This window comes from Lynx rufus, unplaced genomic scaffold (genome assembly GCF_022079265.1).
Source record: "Lynx rufus isolate CCGP_SWC_20201006 ecotype Redwood Valley unplaced genomic scaffold, mLynRuf1.p SCAF_7, whole genome shotgun sequence".
Taxonomy (NCBI): Eukaryota; Metazoa; Chordata; class Mammalia; order Carnivora; family Felidae; genus Lynx; species Lynx rufus.
Genome location: NW_025814889.1, coordinates 46,974,278 through 47,001,125, shown reverse-complemented (window position 1 = coordinate 47,001,125; position 26,848 = coordinate 46,974,278). Strand labels below are relative to the sequence as shown.

At 45.6% G+C, this 26,848-nt stretch overlaps 1 protein-coding gene across 3 annotated transcripts; it reads left to right on the top strand.

Moving 5' to 3' along the window:
* Nucleotides 1-289: 289 nt before the first annotated feature.
* On the top strand, nt 290-26,067 carry HEBP1 (heme binding protein 1). 3 transcript variants are annotated; one of them, XM_047066641.1, is made up of 5 exons: nt 290-449; nt 9,334-9,472; nt 11,237-11,417; nt 12,066-12,173; nt 14,764-14,878. In XM_047066641.1, exons 1-5 carry the CDS (start codon nt 372-374, stop codon nt 14,768-14,770), a joined length of 513 nt encoding a protein of 170 aa, XP_046922597.1. In that variant the 5' UTR covers nt 290-371; the 3' UTR covers nt 14,771-14,878. The 3 variants fall into 3 exon arrangements, with proteins under 3 accessions (XP_046922597.1, XP_046922595.1, XP_046922596.1); XM_047066639.1 differs by lacking the exon at nt 14,764-14,878 and adding an exon at nt 25,476-26,067 and having other exon boundaries at nt 292-449; XM_047066640.1 differs by lacking the exons at nt 12,066-12,173; nt 14,764-14,878 and adding an exon at nt 25,476-26,067 and having other exon boundaries at nt 299-449.
* The last annotated feature ends 781 nt before the right edge of the window (nt 26,068-26,848 follow it).

Sequence of the window (26,848 nt, the reverse complement as noted above, 5' to 3'; positions counted from 1 at the left end):
AAAAAGCCCGAGAGGAATCAGAGGCTTGGAAGTTTGGTGTCCAGGTACCTGAGAGCAGAAGCAGCCGTGGACAGAGTGGAGGGCGGCGGGATGTAGGAAGTTCTCCGTTACCGTTGCCTAAATCCCTAACGCGGGAGAATCTGTTTCCAGGCCCCCCAGAACAGTCGCACTCAGTGGAGGAGGCGGGGCCGGCGGAGGCGGAGCGCGGCCCCGCCTCCGCCGCTCCCGCCGTGCCCCGCCCAGCCCGCCTTCGAGCGCCGCTCCGCGGGGCGGAGCCCCAGCAGCCCAGCCCGCGGCCTGCGGCCCCGCTCGCCCTATCCACCCTTGCAACCCCGAGTCCGCAGGTGCGTCCGGAGCGCCGCAGCCGCACCATGTTGGGCATGATCAAGAACTCGCTGTTCGGGAGCGTAGAGACGTGGCCTTGGCAGGTCCTGAGCAAAGGGGGCAAGGTAGGCCCGCAGGGCTGCCGAGGACCTGAAACGGGGCGGCACCTCCCACCGCACCCTGATCAGAGGGGGGGCGGGGGCGGGTTCTGACGGCAGGTGGGACAGCGCTGTGCTCTGGAATATGCGTTTTGGCGCCTACCGGGGGCGCGGGCCCCCCAGTGCCCAGCACGTGAATTGGGAAGGAGGAAGTAAGGGAAGTCCAGCACAGCAGGCCTAGGGCTCTGCTGGGAGGAGGGGTGACAAAAAGGAGAGGTTGCTTTGGGGGAGGGGTACCCCGTGGCGATAGAACTGCGCCTGTTGAATGCATTCCTTCGTTTAAACATCCCAAGCATTCTGCTCTTTTGCTTCCTGGGAGACCTTCGGTTGCAGAAAGACCAGAAACATGCTTGTCCTTAAGAAACTCCCAACTTCTGGGGCGCCTGGGTGGCGCAGTCGGTTAAGCGTCCGACTTCAGCCAGGTCACGATCTCGCGGTCTGTGAGTTCGAGCCCCGCGTCAGGCTCTGGGCTGATGGCTCAGAGCCTGGAGCCTGTTTCCGATTCTGTGTCTCCTTCTCTCTCTGCCCCTCCCCCGTTCATGCTCTGTCTCTCTCTGTCCCAAAAATAAATAAACATTGAAAAAAAAAAATTAAAAAAAAAAAAAAGAAACTCCCAACTTCTGGAGGACTGAGTATAAAGGAACAAGATCTGTGCTCCACAGAGGCACAGAGGCACAGGGGCAGGAACAAACCATTCTGCCAGGGGCTGATGAGGGGGCCTGCCCTGAGGAGGTGTCTTCAGCTGGGCCTCAGGGAGGTTAGAAGTGCACAGAAAAGGAGAGAGCAGGTGCAAAGGCCCAGAGCTGTGAAATGGTATGTTGGCCAGTGGGACTCCCAGAGTTGGGTCCTAGAATACAGGTTGGGTGAAGAGGGCGTAACTGCTGTCTCCCCCCAAATTTACATCAGTGCTAACACAAGCAAATGGGACTGCCCCCTGAAGACAGAGTCCCCCACTAGATCATAGTCTCCTTGCAGACAAGTACTTTGTGCACTTTGTAGACTCAGCTCCCAGCTTCGCATCTCATATGTTAAAGGACTGTGTTGTCTGGCGGCCAAGTTCTGGTACCTGCTACAGTGATGGTCACAAAAGCCCTCAACTAGACTCTAGTCTGCACTCTTCAAGCAACTATAACCAGAGGCCTGTCCCTTCATCTGTCTGTCTCTCCGTTTCCTCGGCAGCACATAGAATGATCAAGGTTAGCCCAGATCAAGGGTGACATAGTCAGATGCCCACAAGCATCCAAGCAGGTAAGGGGAATAACGCTAGCCGTGTTAGGTGCTAGGGCAAGGTGGGGTCTGAGGCAAATCAGAGAGAACTCAGGGCCCCCTCTACAAAGGCAGTGATGTGGCTTCACAGAGACGTAAACCAGAGTTGCCAGATTTTTAAGGAAGACCAGAAATCCAGATTCTTCGTGTGAACTCTCCCAAGTTAAAATTAATTTATTTGACAAGGAACTACTTGTCGAGTGCCATCTGTGTGCCAGTCCGTCTTACAGGCCGTGGAGATAGAGCAGTGAACAAAACCAAAAAAATTCCATGTCCTCATGGGGCTTACATCTGAGTGGTTAGTGAACAAAAAAACAGGTCAAACATCATTATCAGATGGTGATCAGGGCTGTGAAGAAAAACAAGCAGGGGAGAGAGGAAGGAACAGGGAATTTTAGGAGTGAGGCTGTGCAAATATGTCGGTTTTAACTGTGGATAGCTGCCTACGAATGTTTGTAAACTGCGGGCCATAGGATCTGTCTGTGCCTAGACCAGGCCTGTGTGCCTGCCAGTCTGTGGACTCAGCCCAGGGATGTCTACGGTGCTTTTTGGCCCTAACACTTATAGAATCCACATGTTACCAACAAGTTCCAGAGAGCTTTCCTTTCTATAGTGGAATCCAGCTTACTTGGTCTTTTTAGGTTAAGAGACAATTGCACATTCAGGTCTGAGTTGGTCTGCTGCCTGTTTGCCCTCAGATCCCTTCCTCACCCACTCCCTGCTTTGCTCTCTGGGTCTCTGTGTGGAGTAGGGGCTGATCCCAGTTGCCTATTTCCCAGGCTCCGATGTCAGGCAGCTGGCAGTGAGGTTCACCCAGTGGGAGGCACTACTGGGAGATAAGAGGGTGGGAAGAAGGGAAGAAGGTGTTTCTCCAAACTATCAGGTCTCTGGCACCAAGAGTGTCTCTGTGGACCCAGCTCTTTCTAGACAGGCCACCATGGCTCTAGCTTCCACCAAGTGATCCAGGTGTCTGAGCTCAGGTAGCATAATCCTCCCTCTACCCCTCCTAAGGTGTTCACTCACCTGTGGGTTGCCTCGCTGCTCCCTGTGGGGCATCTCCACTCTTCTATTATTTATGAAATTAGTTCCTTGAATCAAGATGCCTCTGTTCAAAATACTCTGGTAGCTTCTGTTTCCCTTATGGATACAGTGTCACCTACCACTGATTTGGTGCCTCTAAGGACAAATACAACTCCCTGATAAGCATCTTCCCTCAACATTTGATGGGAGTATGGTGCTATCTGGGATGTTGCTATCAGGCTGATGCAAATCATTTAACCTGACCGACCTCAGTTTCTGCAGCTATAGAATGGATATAAAAATATCTTTCCCAACTGCTCCCAGTGTTACTATACATATTAATTTTTTAAAAGGCGTGAAAATGCGGGGTGCCTGGATGGCTCAGTCGGGTAAGCGTTCTGACTCTTCATTTCAGCTCAGGTCACGATCTTGGGGTGGTGAGATTGAGTTCTGCATAGGCCTCTGCACTGAGTAAGGAACTTCTTTGGGATTCTCTCTCTACGTCTCTCTGCCCTTTCTCCACTTTGTGCTCTCTTTCCCTCAAAATAAATAAGCATTTAAAATGTTTACCCCCTTCAAATGTGGTAATATCATCATGTCACAACTCAGCTCTGTTCTTACTGGCTGTGTGGTCACAGGCAACTTACTTAACTTCTCTGAAGTAAGCATGAGAGGAAATAATTTGTATCTTATAAGATTGTTTGGAAGCTTAAATGAGATAACCAATTAAAAGTTGTTCAACAAAATACCTAACACTTGGTTGGGTATGGTGTTAGTATCCTTTTAGTTTCACAGGTAATTTTGGGTAAACTACTTGACCTCCTAACCACTCTGAACCCTGAAATTCCTCAACTGTAATACAAGAATCACCATGCCTATGTGACAGTTACTTAAATATTCAAAGGTACTTACAAGCCTTTTTAAACATATATATATATATATATATATATGCACACACACACAAATTCAGGGTGTTATTATTTTGAAAACAGACTCTCCCTGAAATTGAGCATCTTACCCTGGAAAGAGTCTGGGTCAGGAACTGTTGCCTACTTTGCTGGGCAAATTGATGGCAGGAAGCGTCTCCTGTGTAGCTCAGGTTCAGGCTCACCAGATGTTCAGAACTGATTGTGATGGGGGAGGTCCAGGCTGCTGCAGACCTTATCAGGTGCCTTCCACGTTGCTTCTGGAGAGAGGAGGACACACTGCTCTCTGTGTTGGATTGGGTGGGTCTTGTGGATGCTCAGAGCAGGACTGACATCAACAACTGACGTCTTTATGGGATTTTTTTCCAGCCTGTGCACATTGGTTGGGGCATCCTGGGTTGGAATCCTGGCTCAACCACCTGCCCGCTGTAACTTGGGCATGTTATTTAACCCCTTGTGCTCCAGTTTCATCTGAAAATGAAGATAAAAACACTAATGTCTTCACAAGATCATTGGAGGGACTGAGTGAACGAATCCATGCAAAATATTTAAAGTAATACCCGACACATAGAAAGTCCTGAGTTAGGTTGATTGTTATTATTATTTTCTTACAATGAGAAAGCTGGCTTCCGGAATTAACATGTACACCCACCACATCAGGTGGCAAGGAAAAAAAAAAAAACTGACCTTGCAGAGAACCTTGCAAATACCGTTGCAAGAGGCATTGTTGCAAGATCCCTGTCTGGAGTTTGAACTTGACCAGGGTTCCCATCGAATGCTGAATATTGGTGTCTGTAGTCATGGGCCAAATCCTTATATGACTGGGAGCATAAGCTAGCTAGCCGGATCTGGGGCAGAAGTGGGCTATTCTGTTCCATGTGACAATGAAACATACTAGGGGCGCCCGGGTGGCTCAGTCAGTTGGGCATCCGACTTCGGCTCAGGTCATGATCTCGCAGTTCATTAATTCAAGCCCCGCTTTGGGCTCTGTGCTGACAGCTTGGAGCCTGGAGCCTGTTTCTGATTCTGTGTCTCCCTCTCTCTCTGACCCTCCCCCACTCATGCTCTGTCTCTCTCTGTCTCAAAAATAAATAAACGTAAAAAAAAATTTTTTTTAATAAAAAAAAAAAGAAACACACTAAAGACATTAAATCTGAAGAACCAAGTGTGTTAACTGGGTTAACCTAGGTGCTTTGTTTTCTGCAGAAATGGAATTCTATTTCAATTCCCCCTCGAGAACTAGAGTAGTTTTGTAATATCCGTCACTTAGGTTTGAGCGATCCAGTAAACAATGAGAGTTTATGGACTTAGATGCTGTAAAAACAAGGTGGGACCTGCCATGGTACCACCTTTAGACATTGTGGCCCCGCTTTTCTCCAACATAAATATAACTAGACTAGTTTCTTATCTCTCTACCCAGCTATGTCTGTTGTATTCCTTGTCGTTAGGGTAAGACCAGGTTTTAGCCTCCTTCCCCACAGACCCTTGCAATACCTACTATATGCAAGACACAGCAGTACATGCTAAGAGATGCAGACAGCCCCTGCCCCCATGGGGCCTGGGATTGCAGGTGGAGGTTAAACACGTTATTCTTCAGCTGTAATTACAATACGTATTGTGTCGCGAAAGGACAAGGGCCTGTCCAAAATACCAGGGGAACTTGTTTTAAATTGGGATCCTCTTTGGGAAGCGACTTTTTGGTTGGGGCTTTTTGGATAAGTAGGGGTTCGTCAGGCAGAGACAGGAAAAAGATATTCTGGGGAGAGAAAAGAGGCAGGTTCAGAGGCCCTGAGGCAGGAATGACCATGGCACTGAAGGCAATAGAAGGCCAGTGAGGAAGTGCTCTGAGTGTGGCTGGCAAGGCAGACAGAAGTTAGGTGGAGCCTAGACCACCTGGGATAGGTTAAGAACCTGGTGAATGAAGACTTGTAGGTAGGGGATTAATTAACGTGATTAAGTGATACTGAACGCTCATTTGTTCCCCAGGCAATCTTCGCTCCATTCACAGGTTTAGTTACCCCTTCTGCTGATGACTCCCAAACTTATATCCCCGTATCAGTGTCTTGCTGAGCTCTAGACCCACGTGTCCAGCTTGCACAATGGACAGTTTGCTCATCTATAACAGGACGCAGATGAACAGATAGATATGAAAGGGCCCTTCTAACCTTAGTCTTGTCTGCCTTCCGAGCTCCTCAGAAGGAAGAATCACTCTGGAGGAGGAGGTTGAGTTGAGCCTCAAGGGTGGGTAGACTTATCATGGAAGCCTTATCTCTCTGAATCACACTGGATTCCTTTCTTTGAAGCCCTTCTTCGCTGTCCCTGGACTTTCTGCTTGGGGGACAGGCTGAGAGCACGGATCACCTAGACCATCCCCAGAACTCTCCTTTCTGCTCCGGGACCCCTCCTACTCAAAATTCCATATCTGGATCACAAAGTCAGTTGAATTAATGTGGGGTGGATGAAACTGACTTGCATACTCGGCTCACCGTCACTAGGACAGTTGTCACAAAATCCTTCTCCCTGTGACAGCCTATGAGGTCTTTGTGCGTCTGGCCCCTCTCTTGCTGTGCCCTGCTTGACCGCCTTTGCTCCAGCCCCAGTGAACCGCATCACCCTCAGCAGTTTGTTCTTCTGTTCTTTTCATTTACACTCGTGGTGTCCACAACCTGTAATCGCCCTCTCCGAGCTATCAGAACATTTACTACATCATACGATAATTTTATAATCTTCTCACCACCCAACCAGACTGGCCATATCATATTAATCTCTAAATCTATAGCACCCAGCAGAGGTTTTCAATATTCAATGAATCAATGCATCGGTGACTGAATGTCCAGCTGGATGATCTATAAGCACCTCAAAGTCAGCCTGACCTAGCCAAACACATCAACCTGCACCCGTGCCCTGCAAAACAACCTGACTAGTCTTCTTCTGTGTTCCCACCCTGCCCTGCCTCTCCTCTTAAACATATCAGATTATTACCTGTAAGCCCGTGCCCCTCCTGATGTCAGAGACTCTGTCTCTCTTCTCTGTATCGTAGCCCATGCCACAGTGCTCAGCACACAGTAGATGCCCCATAGTTGTAGGTTGAGTGAATAAAAAGAAGGAATGAAAGAACAAAGGAAAGAGCCAACCAGCTCTTTTCTCCATTGAGAGTTTATTGGTTTCTTCAGTTGTGAGAGATGAGGGTCCATGAAATGAATTTGGATGCCCCTATTCTGAGTTTGACACAGGCACACAAATGTCTATCAGAAGTAACTAACTCAGGGCGCCTGGGTGGCTCAGTTAGTTAAGCATCCAACTTATTTTTTAACGTTTTATTTATTTTTGAGAGAGAGAGCATGAGCGGAGGAGGGGCAGGGAGTGGGGGGCAGAGGATCTAAAGCAGGCTCTGTGCTTATGACAGTGAGCCCGATGTAGGGCTCAAACTCACAAACCGTGAGATCATGACATGAGCCAAAGTTGGACACTCAACCAACTGAGCCACCCAGGTGCCCAAGCATCCAGCTCTTGATTTCAGCTCAGGTCATGATCTCACAGTTCATGAGATCAAACCCCGCGTCTGGTTCTATGCTGACGATGCAGAATCCGGCCTGGGATTCTCTCCCTCCCTCTCTCTTTGCTTCTCTCTCTCTCTCTCAAAATAAATAATAACTTTTAAAAAAAGAAATAACTTAGTAGCTAAAGAAAGATGCTTCAAAGCACTAACATCATCCCCCATACAGTATAGAGTCCGGCAGTAAGCATTAGACTAGGGTTTGGAGGTGTGAAGTCTGGTTCCAATTTCACCACTTAGTAGCTGTGTGTTCTTGGGCAGTTCAATTCCTCTGGTTCTTCATTTCCTCTTTGGGAAATTTCAGGCTGAAATTCTGTGATTCACGGAGTAGCATTTCTGGAATTTAAAACATAAATGGCAGGACTCGGTGGGACCTCCAGTGGAAGGTGTGTGTCATCTGTGCTGCGACAGAGCCAGAACGAGCAAAACCGCCCCGTTTACACAGCAGGGTTTGCTACTGGAGACTCTTTGATAGTGTGATGCTCTCCGAGGGGAGGGCCTCACAGCAACCCTTGGAATTAGTAGCCAAGGTAGATTTGCAGCCTCTTGATTCCTGGTCTGGTGCAATTCCCGCCCCCCCCCCCTTCTTGCTATTCTCCTTTAATTTTGCATTACAAACACAATAGGTATTTTTCTCATTCTAAACACAAAACTATAATGTAAATGTACTCTTTCAGACTATCCAGGCCACTTAGCCCCACCTCCACAGAGTCATTCGGTCCCCTTGGGAGTTGAGACCTTTCAGTCTAGGATGTCATAGGAAGTCCTGTTTCCCCAGCAAGGGGCAGCCAAGTTCTCTCTCCCATGTGTCTGGTTTTCATCATCATTAGTAAACGAGGCAGTTCCTTAAGTATCTAATTTATGATGAGCATCTCATTTATGATGCTTCGTGGCATAGCTCTTGTCCACAAAGACTTCATGGCAGATTTTTCAAACTGCACCAGTGTTTCCTTACCCGATAGCTCAATATAGGGCACATGTTTCTTCTTTTCGTGGAATAGCATGAAATTTACTTGAGTAGAGTGGAAGTCAACAGGGAAGAAAGAAAAGGCTAGATGCAGAATGTATCCCCTCCCTAAGGGTAAAGTATTATTTTTGTGAAGCTTTGTTTCTCCTTGTAAAAAAAATACACATTTCTTGTTATGTGACGTGGTTCTCTTTAACGTTTGAAAGACACGGTCTTATAGTGTATGTCGAGGAATATGAAATTATCGGAGATATCACAGGGCAAGGAAGAGGAGGAGGGAGTGAAGGAGAGCTGCGTGGGTCTCTATGGCAAAGGACCTTCAGGCAGAGACCCACACAGAGAGTGGTCATGCTGGGAGTGGCTGGGGGGGGGGGGTCCCGCCAGGAAGGCTCTGGAGAAGTAGTGGAGCTGAGCATCCTGGGGAGTGGGGGAGGGGTACCATTTAGCGAGACAGGAGTAGTGTCTGGAAGTACTGAGGGAAGAGAGCTACTCTGTTTCTTCTTGCCCTGAGTCCCTGCTTCTAGAATGAGGCCCATCCTGGAGCCTTGGAGTCTGTGGCATTGTTGTTGTATCTCTTTGTTTCCTCCTTTGCAATTCTCTTCTCTTTTTCCTGGCTCTCCTGTCATTCAGGTGTTGGATCTCCTGGCCTGATCCCCTGATTTCCTTTCCTCCTCTGTTTTCCACTCCTTTGCCTTTTCACTTGACTTTCTGGAAGATTTCCTTCCGCTTTATCTTCTGACCTCTCCACTGAATTTTTCATTTCTGTTGTATTTTTAATTTCGAAGAGCCCTTTGATCTCTGGACATTCTATTTTTATAGCATTCTGGGGGACGTTCTGAGTGGCTTGGGAATGCAGTATCTTCTCTTATCTCTCTGAGAATATTGATTATACCAAGTTTTTTTTCTGCTGACTCTACATTTGTAAGAAATCCCAGAACCTTTTTCTCATGGCCCTTCGTACCTCTACTGTCATCTCTTCTACCCTGCCACCATGTCCAGGTTCGTCATGGAAAGTTCTTTAGCAGTCAGGGTCTCTTGTAGCTGGACAGTTACTGCTTCTGGAGTCACCACAGGTTACCACTTTACATCTCTTAAGCATGTGTATTCTGCCCCTAGGAAGAAGTCTCCTATGAGGAGAGGACCTGTGAAGGCGGACAGTTTGCCACAGTGGAAGTGACAGATAAGCCTGTGGATGAGGGTCTGCGTGAAGCCATGCCCAAGGTCATGAAGTATGTGGGGGGCACCAATGACAAGGGTGAGTATCCCTGAGGGATGTGGCTCTAGTCTCAGAGGCAAGCTTGCTACGGCTCCCGTCATCAGTGGAAAACACAGGGAGAGGCCACAAGGCACATGTCACCGTGTGCTTCCGTGGCCTGTGAACTTGTTGTACTGTGTGCACGGGGGCACTCGGCAGGCTGGGGGGCGGGAACCACACTGACTTCATCCCAGCCTCCCCCTCGTCGTGTGGTATCCCTGCTCAGTATCACTGCCTTCCTGCTTCTCTCCCAGGCGTGAACATACACTCTGGGGTTTTTAACCATACGGTGCTTATCATGACTGAGTGAAGGAAGCCAAGTCACAGAGCCAGGCCAACCTCTGACCTGAGACCTCTGCCTCCAGGCTGAACATCTCTGCTCAGTCCCCTGGTCTGGTTGCTCAGAATCTGCAGGGTACTGAGGCTCAGTGAATGTTGAGTATGGCAGGTCCCCGGCTCTGTCCTAGCAAATGAAGGGTCTGAGAATTTTTAAGCTGTCCCACTCCTTACAGTCTTGGCAGTCTGTGATGGCTGTGCCCCTATTTTTAAAATGATGGGCGTGAAGTTTCAGTGTGCCTGTCAGCATGAAAACCACATTTAATACGAATGTAACACTAAAGCTCTCTAATTTAAACTACCCTTTATGATCAGTGCAAACCCAAAGTGGATCAGAAAGCAAGGTGAAAAAAGAGATGTGATGTTTTATTTTTAGGGTATTTCTCAAGCTGATAATTTAGAAAGTTAGAAACTGGTATTAACCTCAGTAACATTTACTAGGACTAAAGTAATCACGCTTTGTATAAGTCCACCAGTAGGAAGTCAGAAATCTTTTCCTTCTTAATACTGTCATAACTTTTTTTTAGAAGAAAATATGTATAAAAATTATAAAACTCGTTAAAGAAAATTTTGAACATAACACAACAGCACCCCAAATAATACAATCATTGTTGTCTTCTGAATGTATTTCTTTAGGGCTTTTTGCTAGGCTTTTTTTTTTAATGTTTATTTTTGAGGGAGAGAAAGAGTGTGAGAGGGGGGAGGGACAGAGAGAGAGAGGGAGACACAGAATCCGAAGCAGGCTCCAGGCTCCGAGCTGTCAGCACAGAGCCCAACACAGGCCTTGAACTCACAAGCCGTGAGATCATGACCTCAGCCGAAGTATGACGCTCAACCCAGTGAGCCACCCAGGCATCCTTTAATAGGCTTTTAAAATGTAATCATAGTGTTTGTGCAATTGTATACCCTTCTGTTACTTATTTCGTAACTATTTTCCACCTTTGAGAAATTGTCTTCTTAAGCATAATTATTGATAGCTATGTTATATTGTATCATGCGCCTATAATTCACTTAGATATATTGCTGTTTTGAACACTTATATGGCTCCCAGTCTCTCACAATTATAAATTCTGCTGCAATGAATATCCTATCACCTGTAGCCTTTTCCACATTTTGGATTATTTCCTTAAAATTTATATTTAAATAGAGAGTAATTAGATACTGATCTATTTACAGTCTTGATATATATTAGCAAATAGTGTTTTCCAAATGAGTTGAATCACTACACTCCTATTTCCAAAATATACCAATAAGAGGTGTTTTGTATGTATCTGGCTATATAGTTTTCATACCTGAAAGGTTTATTATTAATTTCAAGAACAAAACAAATCCTGATTTGGAAGAAGAATGAGACCAGCAGATCTTTCACAGTTCTGAGCCAAAGTTGTGTCTACAATACCCTCACTCTGTGGGTTTTTATGTTTTCAGGAATTGGGATGGGCATGACCGTGCCTATTTCCTTTGCTGTGTTTCCAAGTGATGATGGCTCCCTGCAGAAGAAATTGAAAGTCTGGTTCCGGATTCCAAACCAGTTTCAGAGCAACCCTCCAGTTCCCACCGATGACAGTGTTAAGATCGAGGAGAGGGAAAGCATCACTGTCTATTCCCTGTAAGGAGAGGGTTCTGTGTGTGTGTGTGTGTGTGTGTGTGTGTGTGTGTGTGTGTGTTTAATTTATTTATTTAAATTCAAGTTAGTTAACATACAGTGTGGTATTGGTTTCAAGAGTAGAACCCAGTGATTCATCACTTACGTGTAACACCCAGTGTTCATCCCAACAGGTGTCCTCCTTAATGCTTATCACCCATTTAGCCCATCCCCCCACCTCCCCACGGACAACCTTTGGTTTGTTCTCTATGTTTAAGAGTCTCTTGTGGTTTGCCTCTCTCTCTGTTTTTATTTTGTTGTTGTAAGGAGAGGAATCTTTAGGCATCCAGGGTAGCACGTGACTTCCATCACCACTCCTTAATCATCTGGAGGAAGCATTTACATTACATTTATATTTTATTCCAGTTTTATTGAGATATAATTAAAATATAACATTATAGTGACTTATGGTATACAATATGTAATGCTTTGATATAGGTAAATATTATGAAATGATCACCATAATGTTTAGTTAACATCCATCACTTGACACAGTTACAATTGCTTTTTCCTGAGATGAGAACTTTTCAGATCTGCTTTCTTAATAACTTTCAAATATTTATTACAGTATATTGTTAACTATAGTCACCTTGCTTTCTATTATATCCCCAGGACAAATTTACCTTATAGCTGGAAATTTGTACCTTTTGACCACCTTCACCCATTTCTCCAACTCTCCGCCTACATCCCCTATCGTTGGCAACCATCAAGCTCTTCTCTGTGAGTTCAGGGTTTGTTTTTTTTTTTCAATTCTACATGTAAGTGAGATCATATAGTGTTTTCCTTTCTCTGTCTGACTTATTTCACTTAGCATAATGCCCTCAAAGTCATCCACATTGTTACAAATGGCAGATTGTCCTTTTTTTATGGCTGAATAATACTGCATTGTATATATGTACCACATCTTTGTCCGTTCATCTGTTGATGGCCCCTCAGGTTGTTTCCGTATCTTGGCTATTATAAATAATGTTGCAGTGAACATGTTAGTGCAGATATCTCTTCAAGATAGTGATTTTATTTCCTTTGGCTATGTACCCAGAAGTGGAATTGCTGGATCATATGGTAGTTCTACTTTTAATTTTTTGAGGACCCTGCATACTGTTTTCCCTAGTGGCTGCACCAATTTACATTCCCACCAACAGTGCGCAGTTCTCTTTTTTCCATAGCCTTGCTAACTCTTGTTATTTCTTGTCTTTTTGATAATAGCTATTCTAATGGATGTGAAGTGATATCTCATTGTGGCTTTGATTTGTATTTCAATGATGATTAGTGACGTTGAGCGCCTTTTCATGTACGTGTTGGCCATTTGTATGTCTTCTTTGGAAAAATGTCTTTTCAGATCCTCTGCCCACTTTTTAAAAATGTTTATTTAGGGGCGCCTGGGTGGCGCAGTCGGTTAAGCGTCCGACATCAGCCAGGTCACGATCTTGCGGTCCATGAGTTCGAGCCCCGCGTCGGGCTCTGGGCTGATGGCTCGGAGCCTGGAGCCTGTTTCCGATTCTGTGTCTCCCTCTCTCTCTGCCCCTTCCCCGTTCATGCTCTGTCTCTCTCTGTCCCCAAAATAAATAAAAAACGTTGAAAAAAAAATTTTTTTTAAAAATAAAAATGTTTATTTATTTTGGGGGGAGAGAGAGAAAGAGTGTGTGTGTGTGTGTGTGTGTGTGTGTGTGTGTGTGTGTGTGTCAGCAGGGGAGGGACAAAGAGAGAGGGAGACAGAGGATCTGAAGCAGGCTTTGCACTGTCAGCGTGGAACCCAATATGGGGCTTGAACCCATGAACTGTGAGATCATGACCTGAGCCAAAGTCAGATGCTTAACCAACTGCCCATTTTTTATCAGATTGTTTGGCTTTTTTGCTATTGATTTATAGGAGTTCTTTATATATTTCAGCTTTTAACTCCTGATCATATATATGATTTGCAAATATTTTCTCCCATTTAGTAGGTTGCTTTTTCATTATGTTGATGGTTTCCTTTGCTGTGCAGAAACTTTTTTGTTCAATGTAGTCCCATTTGTTTATTTTTGCTTTTGTTGCCAAATACAAAAAATTGTTGCCAAGACTGATGCCAAGGAGCTTACACCTTATGTTTTCTTCTAGGAATCTTCTGGTTTCAGGTCTTATGTTCAAGTATTTAATCTATTTTGTGTTGATTTTTGTGTGTGGCGTAAGATAGAGGTCCAATGTCAGTCTTTTGCTTGTTGCTGCCCTGTTTTCCAGACACCATTTATTGAAGACACTTGGCTTCTTTGTTGTGAATTGGTTGACCATATATGCATGGGTTTGTTTCTAAGCTCTCTATTCTGTTTCGTTGATCTGTATATCTGTTTTTATGCCAATGCCGTAGTTTGTATTATAATAACTTTGTAATACAGTTTGAAATCAGGACATACGCTTCAGCTTTATTCTTTTTTTCTCAAGATTGCTTTGGCTATTTGGGGTCTTCTGCGGTTCCATACAAATTTCAGAGTTGGTTTTCTAGTTCTGTGAAAAATTCCATTGGAATTTTTATAGAGATTGCATTGAATCTGTAGATTGCTTTTGGTAGTATGAACATCCTAACAATATTAATTCTTCCAATCCATGAGCATGGAATATCTATTCATTTATTTGTGTCTTGTCCAATTTTCTTCATTAATGTCTTACAGTTTTCAGGTACAGATCTCTTACCTCCTTCGATAAATTTATTCCTAGGTATTCTTTCCTATTTGATGTCAATAGGATTGTTTCCTTAATTTCTCTGTATTGTCGATGAATTAAGTTAAGAAATACTGAGTCCTGACAATCTCTCACTTCAGTTTCTTCAGCTTACAACGCACAAACATTTGTACTGTATCTGAATAAATGCGTTTGCCAGTTGCCACATTCACCTGGATAGAGTATCCCCACAGCTTAAGCTGAACATCTACATTAGCCACAGCAGGGTTCTGGGAGACTCTGGGAATATCTAAGTCAAGCGGTAGTTTGGGGTCACGAATATGTAAATGAGTACATAAATACATAAAGGACTTGGGGGAATCTCCTTTTTTAGCCCATGCTCCCTTTGAATGCCAGAAGGGCAGGGAGTATTTGCCAGAGCTGGACTGCCACCCCCTTAGCTGTTCATTGTCCATGGTCCTTTGAGCAGAGCACTATTATCATTCTAGTCCTGTTGCTAGGGCCTCAAATGGGGTCATGTTCCTTTTGACTGTAGAGCACAACAGGTACAGATGGTTGCATGTTTTTATTCTTTGGGCCCCAACCTCCCTTCAGAAACCAAGTCTCTTGTAGATAATCAATGACTCCCTGTTTTCAAAATCCTACTTTGTGACAGGCACTGAACCATGCATAGTCAGAGACCGGGAACGTCACCAGTATCAACTATAGGTATGGATCTGCTCTTGCTCTGGAACAACTTAAAGAAAAATAAATATACAAATTATCTTGCACTGGAGAGTTTTTGTCCACGCCCAGGGGCCTCCACACATACTTATTTGACTGCCCTGCCCCACTTCTGCACCTGAGGATGCAACTTTCTCTGTTGCCAACACTAAGGCTGGGAATGTGAGTTTGGCTGCTCTGGGCAGTCCTAGACCAAGCGACGCAGGGCCCCCCAGAGGACAGTGAGTGTACTGCAGTTGGACCGCTAGCACTGGAAACTCAGCTTTTCTCCAGTCATCAGACTTTCCAGCCTTCACTACAGAGTCTGCAGAGAAAGCAAACTCTAAGTAAAGAATGTCTTTCCCAGGTCACCTGGGTGGCTCAGTCAGTTAAGCGTCCGTCTTCAGCTCAGGTCAAGATCTCAAGGTCCATGGGTTCTGGCCCCGAGTTGGGCTCTGTGCTGACAGCTCAGAGCCTGGAGCTTGCTTCGGATTCTGTGTCTCTCTGTCTCTCTCTCATAAATAAACACTAAAAAAAAAAAAAAAAAAAAAAAAAAAGAATGTCTTTCCCAAGGGCAGGGACTAGAGTGGGGAAGCAAGGTGAGGTGCCTGTGGCACAGCATTTAAAGAGACACCCACTTTCACAGTTGTCCAAGTGTAGGGTTAGCACTGAGAGAATAAGCACCTCCTTAAATCTTATGCCCTCTGTCTCACCTATCTGACCTTCATGCCTGATCCCTCTGTTCCATTCTCTTCCCTGTGTCTTGGGAGGCAGTCTGGTATACTCCAATGAATAAGTATGTTTTCGTTTGAATCCCAGAAGCTTGGGAAGTCCCTCACCCTCTTTAAGACAGTTTCTCCATCTGTCGAGTGCCATAACAATGTCCCTCATAGGATTATTACTAAAGAGTACCTTTCAGTAGCTACTAAGATGCTTCTGTCTTTACAAATCACTTCATGACCTGTGGTAAGTTTCAGTAATTTTTTTCCCCTTCGCTCCTTTTGATTTCATGAGGAATGAGGTTGACATGGTTAAATCAGTTCGCATAAGACTTCAGGCGGACGAGGCTGGCTTTGAATCGTCTGTTTTACCAGACCCAGGGTGATGAGTTGGTATGATTTTTTTTCTTTTAACATTTTAGTATGGAAATTTTCAAACTTATAAAAAAATAGAAGATAGTGAAATCCTACGTAACCCATCACTTACCTTCAATGATAATTAACTCAAGGCCAAACCTGTGTAATAAAAAGATACAATAAACTTAATGATGTCCTATGTAACCTATCACTCACCTTCAAGGTAATTAACTCAAGGTCAAATCTGTGTCATGGGTACCCTCACAACTACCACCCAGCCCCTCCACTGGGTTATTTTTAGGCAAATTCCAGACATTTTATTATTTCATCCACAAATACTTCAGTGTGACTACCAGAGACCTTTTAAAAACACACTCGTAATGTCTTATTACTCCTAAAATTTTAACATCATTTCATTAATGTGATAATAATATAAAATATGTCCAGTGTTCAGATTTCTCCCACTACCTGAAAATTTGTTCTTAAAAGTTTGTTTTGAGCCGGGATCCAAATAAAATCCATCCATTGCAATTGGTTGGTATGCCTTTTAAGCTTTTACTAATCTGCGGCCTTCCTCGCCACTGCACCTTTTCATTTTTCATTACTGCCTAGGGGTCATTTGTCCTCTTGTTTCCTGTAGTCTGAATGTTGCAGATTGCCTTTCAGTGACCTTTTAACGTGTTCCTCTCCCTCCGGCACTGCCTGTAAATTAGTCGTTAGAACCAGAGGCATAGTCAGATTCCAGCTGCTGCTTTTGGCAAGGATGTTTCATAGGTGGTGCTGTATCCCTCTATCGGGGGCCCATACGGTTTGCTTGCCTCTGTTTTTGTGAGGTCAGCGACTGTAGATCACCCTTGCCTAGAGGCCTTTCTTAGAGCTGGTAAAGTGATAATGTGTTCTATTTGTCCTTCAGTTATTAGCTGGAATACTTTGATACAAAGAGAAACCTCTCCTCGTCTGCCATTTGACTTCCCTGAGATGGAGTCGTAGAGAAAATGCAAGATACCTTCTCTGTAGCTTGTTGCCTTCTCCTTATCTGTTTTCGGAATAATGACTTCGTTCCTGAACATCTGCCACACGCAAGGTGGTGTCGATCTGTTTTTTGAGTGTCGGTATAAACACAGGAATTTAGACATAATTGATGTGTTTCAGTTCTTTGTAGCTGTTCTTACTGATGTTCAAATTGTCCATCTTTGGCCAGTGGGAGCCTCTTCCAATTGGTTTCTGAGTCCTTTGGACATGACTCTAGTGCTCTATGGTAGCTTCCTTGCTTTCTGGTGTCACAAAAATGTTTCAAGCACATCTGGGCATTTCTTGCTCTAGAGCTGGAATTAGCCATTTCTCCAAGGACCCTGGTTCCTTATAGTGTGAGAGGGTATCTCTTTAAAAGTACTATTAACACAGGTCTGTGGAAGTTTCCTTTTAATTCTCTGAAATCTAAACCTATGAAAATGATGAATAATGGTATCTTGCATGGCTTAGTGAATTTTTTTTTTAACCGAACACATGGTCCTAAATTAACGTATGTTATTCCTCAACCAGCCACTGGGTGTCACTGCAAGTCAAATGTGCATTTAAAAGTACCTTTATGTGGAAGGCAGTGTGAATGCGGTAGTAGAAAGTCAAGTACACAGTATGTGCATTAGATGACCAAAAAATTAATTCCAAAATGAAAGCTTTGCATCCTTCATTCAGCCTTCCTTTTGTATGAGCTTGTGAAGGGATGTTCAGAAGGGAGTATACATTTATTAGTAGTATGTGTTAGCAGTCAATGAATAGAAGGCTAAGAAAGAATAATACTATCAGAATCCTTTTAGTATTCACAAGAGGCAATAGAAATACCCTCACATTTATATGAGTGGCCCCATTCCAGACCACTGTCCTCCCTCTGTGTTCCACAAAAGCCACTTAGGTTACAGCTCAGCCTCCTCAGTATAATTCAGCACTGAGTTCAACAGAGACCGATGGCAGGAGAAGGTTGACGGTTTTAGTGAAATGTCTGGGTATAAAGTGTTGGAAACTAGGAGTTCATTGTCAGGGTGACCTGAGATCCAATGCTAGCTCAATGGCCACGGGACCTTTGGCGTGTTGCCGAGCTTCTCTGTGCCTCAGTTTCCCCAAGTATAAGATGGAACAAGAGTACCTAACCCACAAGGTTGTTGTGAGGATGCAATATTGTGTATCCACAAATGCCTACACATCGCGAGACATTAGGTAGACCCTTGGTGAGAGTTAGCCTCTTCTCTTCTTGACTTCACCTCCCTCTGAGAATCAGGTCAGGTTTTACTAGAATTAACAAAAAAGTCAAGCTACTACAGATACACTTCAGTTCAAACCTCTAATAATTATGAGTTTTACAGTTGGGCTTTCTGAGCTTTAGTTTTCTCATCTATAAAATAGAACTTATGGACACCAGGGTGGCCCAGTCAGTTAAGCATCCAACTTTTTTTTTTTAAATGTTTATTTTTGAGAGAGACAGAGTGTGAAAAGTTTGAGAGAGACAGAGTGTGAAAAGGGGAAGAGAGGGAGGGAGACACAGAATCCAAAGCAGGCCCCAGGCTCTGAGCTGTCAGCACAGAGCCTGATGTGGAGCTCATGACCTGAGCCAAAGTCGGACGCATAACTGACTGAGCCACCCAGATGCCCCAAGTGTCCAACTCTTAATTTTGGCTCTTTAACCCTTCCCAGGATCATGAGATCGAGTCCTGTGTCGGGCTCCATGCTGGGCATGGGGCCTGCTTAAGATTTCCTCTCTCTCTCTCTCTCTCTGTCCCTCCTCCACTCACACTCTTGCTGTCTCAAAAAATTACATTAAAATAAAATAAAATAAAATAAAGCTTATGATGCACTGTTGTTAGGGTCCAGTGAAATGTGCATATGACACAACTTTGTCAGCCATGAGGCACCAACGGATCCTGATGTTGTTTTTCTCTCTAAATAACCAGGCCCTTGGGGCATCTGGGTGGCTCAGTCGGTTAAGTGTCAGACGATTTCAGCTCAGGTCACGATCTCACGGTTTGTGGGATCGAGCCTCACATCAGCCTTGTACTGACAGCTCAGAGCCTGCTTGGGATTCTCTCTCTCCCTCTCTCTCTGCCCCTCCCCTACTCTCTCTCTCTCAAAATAAATAAACATAAATAAATAAATAAATAACCAGCCCCTCACTGAGGACACTGGCAGCTTGGGAAGTTCAGCCTAGAGAACATGAACTTTGGTAAAAAGAGTACAACTGCTAAGCTTCTAGGGTGTTCCCAGAGCTATAGACCAGTGTTAGCCAAGTTTGTAGATAATTCCAGCACCCATCTGTAATCACAGGAGGCTCAGGCCGAGGGTGACATAATACAGTTTTGCCTCCTTGGTCAGCTCAATACTCAAGCTCTGTCCTTTGATTGCAAGGAGCCTCACCTTCTTTCAAAAACCTCACCCCTTCCTTTTCTGTCCCCTCACCCTTTATTTTCCTCACCTCACTTATTCTCACCCGCATTATATACCCATTTGTTCATTTGTTTATTGTCTACTCCCTCACCAGGATATTCTTGAGGGCAGGACCTTGGGCTAGTCTCTAGTAAGTGCTCAGTTAAAAGTTGAATAAATAAGTGAGTGAAAGTCTTGGTCCTTGCCTTCCCTGCACTTCTCCTTTTTTGCTGTCCTCCCTAAAGATCTTGGTCCCCTCCCATAGCTTCAACTGTCACCCTTCCATTGGTAAATCTCCAGCCTGACCGTCTCTCCAGCTCCCTTGAATGTCTTAGCAATCATCAGACTCAACATGATGACTAAGGTGAGGCCATTTACACTTCCATGAATTCATTCAAAAACACCACATATTCATTATTCACTTACTCTGTGCCAGGAATTGCTATAGGTCCTCAAAATAGTGCAGGGGAACTAGCGACGTGGCCGCCCTTTGAAGCCCGAAAAACATTCTAGTGGGGAAGAGATGAGAGACAGATGATGTCTCAAGTATTTGAGGACTGTGTTATTTCCGAGATAAGAAGTCGTGTTTGTGGGTTGAGATTATAGGGGAGCATATTTCTTATTCTGGCATGAAGTATCTAACAGTAAGAGGGACAGGTGACAAGGCGAGGAAGCCCTTGCCCTGAAGGAGTCTAAGCATCGTCTGGAGAGATGTGCAGCCCGTGTGCTATGTAATGTTCGTACTAACTGGGAAGTTTGGTTCCACTGGGCAAATGTCTATCGAGTACCTCTGATATTTAAGCCGCCTCCCTTCTAAGAGCCTGCCAGTGATGAGATTCCGAATCTAAAAACATTTCCCCCCACAACTGGTCAGGTGTCCCGCCAGTCTTCCGCGAACGGGTACTTGGAAGGGACTTCAGCCACCATTTCTGGGCGGATGAGCCTGAGTCAACACGGCTCGCGCTGCCTTGTCTCCCAAGCACCAGCCTCTCGTTCCCAGCTCCCCAGGAGGCATCTTTCCAAACACCTCCCCAGGGCCTCCCAAATCAATACGTCAAACATGGAATTCAGATGTCCTCCCCAGATCTGATGCCCTGTGTTCTGTCTTACTAGAGGTCCCTTCTGTCCTCCTACTCGTCCCGTTCAAATCTCATCCTGACTCCTTCACCTGGCACATCAACTGTCGGCCAAGTCCTGGTCACCCCCCCAGCCGTGCCTCCCCCTGCATCCGCACCACCTTGGTCTTCGGCACCTCTTGCCTGAACTGTTGCCGTGTCCTCCTGATAATTTCTAGTTCTTCCACCTCTGCCCCTTCTAAGTTGTCCTTTTATCACCACCTTCCATAGAGCGTGGGACCGATCGCACTCCCTCCCCCCTGCTGCTCAACTCCGGTCACGGGCCTCGGGCCTGCCTCTGACCTAGGCACGCATCAGGGCTGGGATCTAAGCCCAAGCTAGTAATAAAATGAGAAGGGGGATGGGGAAACTTTGGGCTGGGTCCCCGAATGTGTAGCCAGGCAGCGAAGCCTAGTAAAAATGCTCGGTCATGGCATCGCCTCCGCGACGTCGCCCCGCTCCGTGTCCACCTGATCTCAGCGCACGCCGCCCCCCAGCTCCCAGGGCCCCCCTCCAACACATGCACAGGCACCCTCCACTTCCACGCTTTCACTTTCACCCAGCTCCTCCTACAGACTGTCTCCAGCTTCTGCTTCTTGGAAGCTGTGTGAGGACAGGCATTTTTGTCGTATTGTTCATTGTTGGCATCAGGAAGGGATGCTCAATAAACAAGTGCTTAATATCAGGTCCTCCATGATGCCTTCCCTTCGTGTTGTAAGTCAGAACCAATCATTCCCTATTCCCCACCCCCAGAGCATTCCATTTGTACCTTCGACCTTCATTCTAGTGCTTCCTTCTGCCCTATATAATCTTTGTGTGTGTTTCTGTCCTGACCACTACAGTTGGACCTCGAGAGGGTAGACAGACGTCTTCGTTGTCTTTACAGCTCTGTGGTGTCTAGCTTGCGTTTTGTGCCCCGTGATGCTCGACAACATGAGCACGGTTCAGTCTGATGGCCTGACATGCCTTATGGTGTGACTTCTTTCCTGTGGACGTGAAATTATCAGCTCCTAGTCATAATTCCTCTTTTGCCTAGCACAGGGCTACATGCACACCAGACTGTCTCTAAATTTGTGTGGGCTTGTTGATGAAGTTTTAGACCAAGTTGGGTGGTCAGGCTAGACCATGCATTTCTCTTCCTATTTTATTTGCATGCCTGAACTATTATTATCTTTTGCCTCTTTGGACCAAAGCCTCTTGTCTGTTGGCCTGCCTCATTGATGCCTGCATCATCCATCACCACCACCCCCCCTCCCCAACCTCTTCCAGACCTTTTTAGTCAGCTCCTTTCATGTTTCTGCAGTCTAGGGTGTGTGTGTGTCTTTCCTCGGTTCCCATAGTAACCCAATGCTTTGTTCCAAATGCTGAACTCTGACGTGAGGGGAGATAAAATACAGTGCCCCGGAGGAGAGCTTCTTTGAAGATGGAGACTGAGACTTGTTAACAGGCTTACAAAAATAACGTATAGACTTCGTGCTTACTTCCTTTGAGGAGCTCAACGCGCGTTACGAGAATTCTTGAAATCACACTCAAACGTGCTTGTGAACTTGGAGAGCCATGGGCACTATGTTACCCTCCGCGGATAGCTTGGAAGCTTGAGGCAGGGAGAAAGGAGGCAGCTTACCTGTGAACAGGCTGAGGAGCCAGCACTGGGCCTGAATCATTTATTAGGACCGCGTGCCCTGTGGGGTTTGGTTTTCTGGCCTGTTTGTGCAGTTCTGTGATTGGGTATGGGTGAGTTGGTTGATTTACCAGTGAGGAGAACACACGTATCTGTTTCATGGCCCACTCGCTTGGTTTGTTTTCTAGTAGAATACCTCCATGGTGAAGCAATAGGGAATTTTTATTCTCATTATCAGCATCTCAGTCAGCCTGGGAATAAATAGTTTTTAATTGGGTTGGTTTGTTTGTTTTTTTTTTTAATGAACTTAAGAATCCCCAAATGATGACATTCTCCATGTCACGTCTCAGACAAGTTCCTTCTCCAGTGGCCCTTGCCAAGGCCACTTTTTCCGCTCACCGCTTGGGGAGTAGGACTCCCAAGAGCAAACTGCTGAACCTCTGTCTGCTCACCGTCCAGGCCTCGTCTCCCTCCTTACCATGACGATAGCCAGTAGCTACTCACTGAGGACTCCCAGTAGCTGTCACTAGGCCCACCTTCCCAAATCAGGATCTCTGACTCCAGTTCTTTCCCAGGTCTGAGGAGATTTTCACAGTGCCCGACACACACTTAGGTACACAGTAATAGTTGCATGAATGTATTTCACAGATGCACCTTCGTATCAGCATGCCCCCAAACCATATCATTTACCGTCCTCACCCCGCTCCTTCTTTTCTTCAACCTAGCATCCCTATTCTGGTTATTGGCACCAGTTGCCATCTAGAGATTTTACTGGAAGCCCTGGAGAATCTTCGACTCCTCCACCTCTCCCTGCCCTCCCCTCATATCCAGTCACCCCTCACGTGTGCCTTTGTCCAGAAGCCTTTGCCACCTCACAACTGGCTGTTCCTGGCCTCCACTGACTATCTCTCCCTCCACTGCCACCAGAGGAATTTCTCTAGAACACAACCTGATCATGTCAGCCTCTTACTTTCAACCCCCTTGTAGGTCCACCTTTGCATCTAGGATCAGGTTCAAAGTCGGCATGGCATTCAAAGCCCTTCCCAGTGTGGCTCCAGTCAATCCAGTTTTCTTGTTTAAATTACCACTACTGTCCCCTTAGTATGTGCTTCAGATTTTATTACATGAGTGAGTGAATATGGAGGCCAATAGACCTAAGTGCTGTCATCTTGAGGTCTGTCAACCTGAAGACCCTAATCCTTATTGTTTATCCCAGAATTGTTCATCTAGCCAATAGATCTAATATGTGTCAGGCACTGTGTTAGGTGCTCAGAACATACCAGGGGGGAAAGTGACAAAGATCCCTGCCTTCATGGGGCCTATATTCTTTCAGGAATTCAGACCATAAACAATGAACACAATAAATGAATTATATAGTATGTTAGAAGGTCATAAGTGCTGAGGAAGGAAGGAAGGAAGGAAGGAAGGAAGGAAGGAAGGAAGGAAAAGGAAAGAAACAAAAGAGAGTTAGAGAAAAAAAGAAAAAGGGGAAAGAAATGGGGGTGGGGGAAGTGGAGTGAAAAAGTAAACAGGGTTTGGAGAGAAGGTCCAGTTGAGAAGATGAGATTGTTTATCGAGTCGGTTCTTCATTACTAGGCTATCTTCCCAGGTTCCTGATATTACCGTAGATTACCGTCATGTCCCCCACCCCAAAGGCAGGGAACCAGATAGCTGTTCTGAGCAGAATTGCAAAGTAACAACAGCTTCTGTTTGTTGTGGGCTTACTTTGTGACGGGCACTGTGCTGAGCAGTTCACAGTCTTTTCTCCCTTCATCTTTACAACAGCCTTCTGAGATTCTGCTGTCGACCCCATTTAACAGTTGAAGGATCTGAAGATTAGAGAAATTCAAGCATTTGCCCAAGACCATGAGCTAGGAAAGGGCAGAGGTAGTATGATTGAGCACACAACTAGCCATTTTGACTCCAACCGATGAATGAAGGTATTTGAGGACCACACCTTCTTTGGACGTTTCAAAAACCCAATAGCCTAAAGAGCCAACATTGTTCATTTTCAAGGATAAAATTTAGTGTCACAGCATGAGAGGGAGATGCAGAGGGCACTCCACACTCCTACATTCAGCACCTGATTCGTCTCAGGCAAGTGGCTCTCAACCTATAGACATTCTCTGAAAATAATTCCAATGTCTTGCAAGCGTTTATTGCCAGAGCAGTCTTTCCTTAATGTTCATCGTTGGTCTGCTAATCCAGTTTCCTCTCATTGAGTTAGAGTTCAGCTTTTCTTCAACTGCCTTGTAGTCTTTCTTTGATATACTTGAACCAACTTTCTTCTCTTCCAGATTGGTCTCAGCTTTGTCCATGTTCTATGGCGATTGTCTAGACACTGGAAGAATCAATCCCTTAAAGATGAAATCCTGGGTGTTTTTACATCAGTAACCCTGTAATCAACGTGCTGAATGCTTGCCCAGCATGACTAACCGCTTATAAAAGAGCAAAGCGTGACTCAGAGAACCCCACCAAAAATAATGCATTTGGCCTAATCTTGGCCTGGTGCAGATTCAGACTTTTGAGTCATAAAGCTCATTAGAATTGGGGACATATTTGACTCTAATAAAGATTTCAGTGCAACCCAGATTTAGAGTGGTATATTTAGGGTAGGCCACAGGATGAATTTTGGAGCGTAGGCAGATGACGTAAGGAGGGAATAATCATCTTGAAAAGGCAAGCTTTATTCCTTCTCTGTCCCCACCTTCTGCCATCAAGAAAAAGCCTGATTTAGGAAAGTCTTTTTACTTGCTAGAAAAAGAAGGCTTTCATGATTCGAACAGGAGAAGGGATTTATTAGAAGTGATTTCTTTATTTGGGGCATGCTTACAGCTTGCCAAGGAGCCTCCCAAGCCTTCCTCGGGTCTCTGCCTTTGGTCGCTCTGTGTTTTTAACAAAGCTGCTACCTGTCACTGCTGTGATGTGCTCCCTCCTCAAAAAGGATCTGCTGGGGAAGAGACATTAGCTTCAGCTCCACCCTAGCTAACGCCCCTGTCTCCTCCTCCTTCCCCAGCTAGAGCCAGAGGGGCCCAGAGGAGTGGCTGCCTGGGCGGTAGAGAGATCTAGAGAGAAGGGCGAAGGCACAGCCTATGGGAAGGTCAGCCTACCCTCGCTCGGGGAGATTCCAGAAAGGAAAGGGAAGCTCACACTTAGCACTTGACTCCTGTGTTTCAGGCTCTGCATTAGTTTTTCACATCCATTACTCTATTTAATGTTCATAACAACCTTGGGGGGAAAAGACAGCACATCTCCATTGTACACACGAGGATCTGAGGCTCAGAGGGGTCAAATCTCCCCATCTAGGAAGTGGCAAACGTCTTACTGCTCTCACGTGCTTGTCATAGTAAGAGCGGCCAGTGACTTCTTTTTTTAAAGACTCCCCCCTCTCTTGGAGACCGCGTGCTTTCTTAACCAGCCCCTTGTTCTTCTACCCTAGACAGTTTGGTGGTTATGCCAAGGAGGCCGACTATATAGCACACGCCACTCAGCTGCGGACCGCCTTGGAGGGCACAGCCACCTGCCGGAGTGACATCTACTTCTGCACTGGGTACGACCCTCCCATGAAGCCCTACGGACGCCGCAATGAGGTCTGGCTGGTGAAAGCATGAGTAATCCTCTGAGTTAGACCTTCCTGGACGTGTGTTTCTGTGTCCGCTTCCTCGGGGGAGAAGGAGGAGCAAAGCTGCCGGCTGTATCTCCAGCTTAACCAATCTTCCTTCCTTCAGAGCCCTTCACTGCCAGTTTTCTGAAATCAGCATATTCCATCCCTGCTCTTTTTCTCGTGGTGGGAAATAATACAGCCCAGGTAGGCGGCATCCTTCTGACTGACTTAGAAAGCTCTGTGGTAGACCAGAAAAAGAATCAGCAACGTTTTTCCAGCTATCTAGGGCACTCAAAACTGCTTTTTAAAAATTATTGAACTTGTATTTTTGCTATTGAGGGGAAAATGTAATTTGTGCATGATCTTTCATCTGTGGTCCTTACAAGATCTTTGTCTGAAAATAAAGATCTTCGATTCAAACAGCTGATACCGATCCTAAGTATAGTTATTTCCACGACTCCAGAGTCTCATAAATAACACCGTTATGAGTACTGGTGATGATGTTTACTGTTACAGGAATCCCAAGTTTTGTTCCAGAATATAAAGCCAAAAATCCCGGGGTAGAAGGACATGTGCCATATGCTTGAACGTGTCTACATCAGAGACGTTCACTTTGACTGTGTTGTGATGATTCTACAACCGTGAGTTGACGATCCTTTTTGCAGCTGTGGTCCACGAAGGGTTCCGGGAGTCACCAAAGTAGACCAATGAGAAAAATCATCACATTCTATTACACATCCCTGAAGGCAGGAAATTTGCTTGGAGGATGTGTTCATGGCGACGAGCTGAGGTTAGAAAAAGCACAGGTCTGGTTTCATGAGCTGAAGAAGAACGTGCGGTTTGGCCTGCGGAGAAGGACAGGGCCCCTCGACCCCCTGCTTCCGGGGGCCGTGAGGGGCAGGCGGGAAAGTGACTGACTGAAACAGAACGTGTGGGTGAAGCAAGAGGACAGAAGAGCCTGGTGGGTCATGGGGCAGGTACCAGGGCCCTGCCCTGTCAACAGCCCTCCCGGGGACAGCTGGAAAGGTTTTCTGGGAGAAACCCACCTCGGCACCCATCAGAAAGTTACAACGTGAGCAGCGAGGAAAGAAACCAAAATGAGCTTGGATCCTCACCAGGATAAAACGGGATTTGCTAAGGAAAGGGGGAAGAGCTATGCCATCGCCTTTCTTGGCAACCATTCAGAACGGCCATCTCTTCTGAGGGCC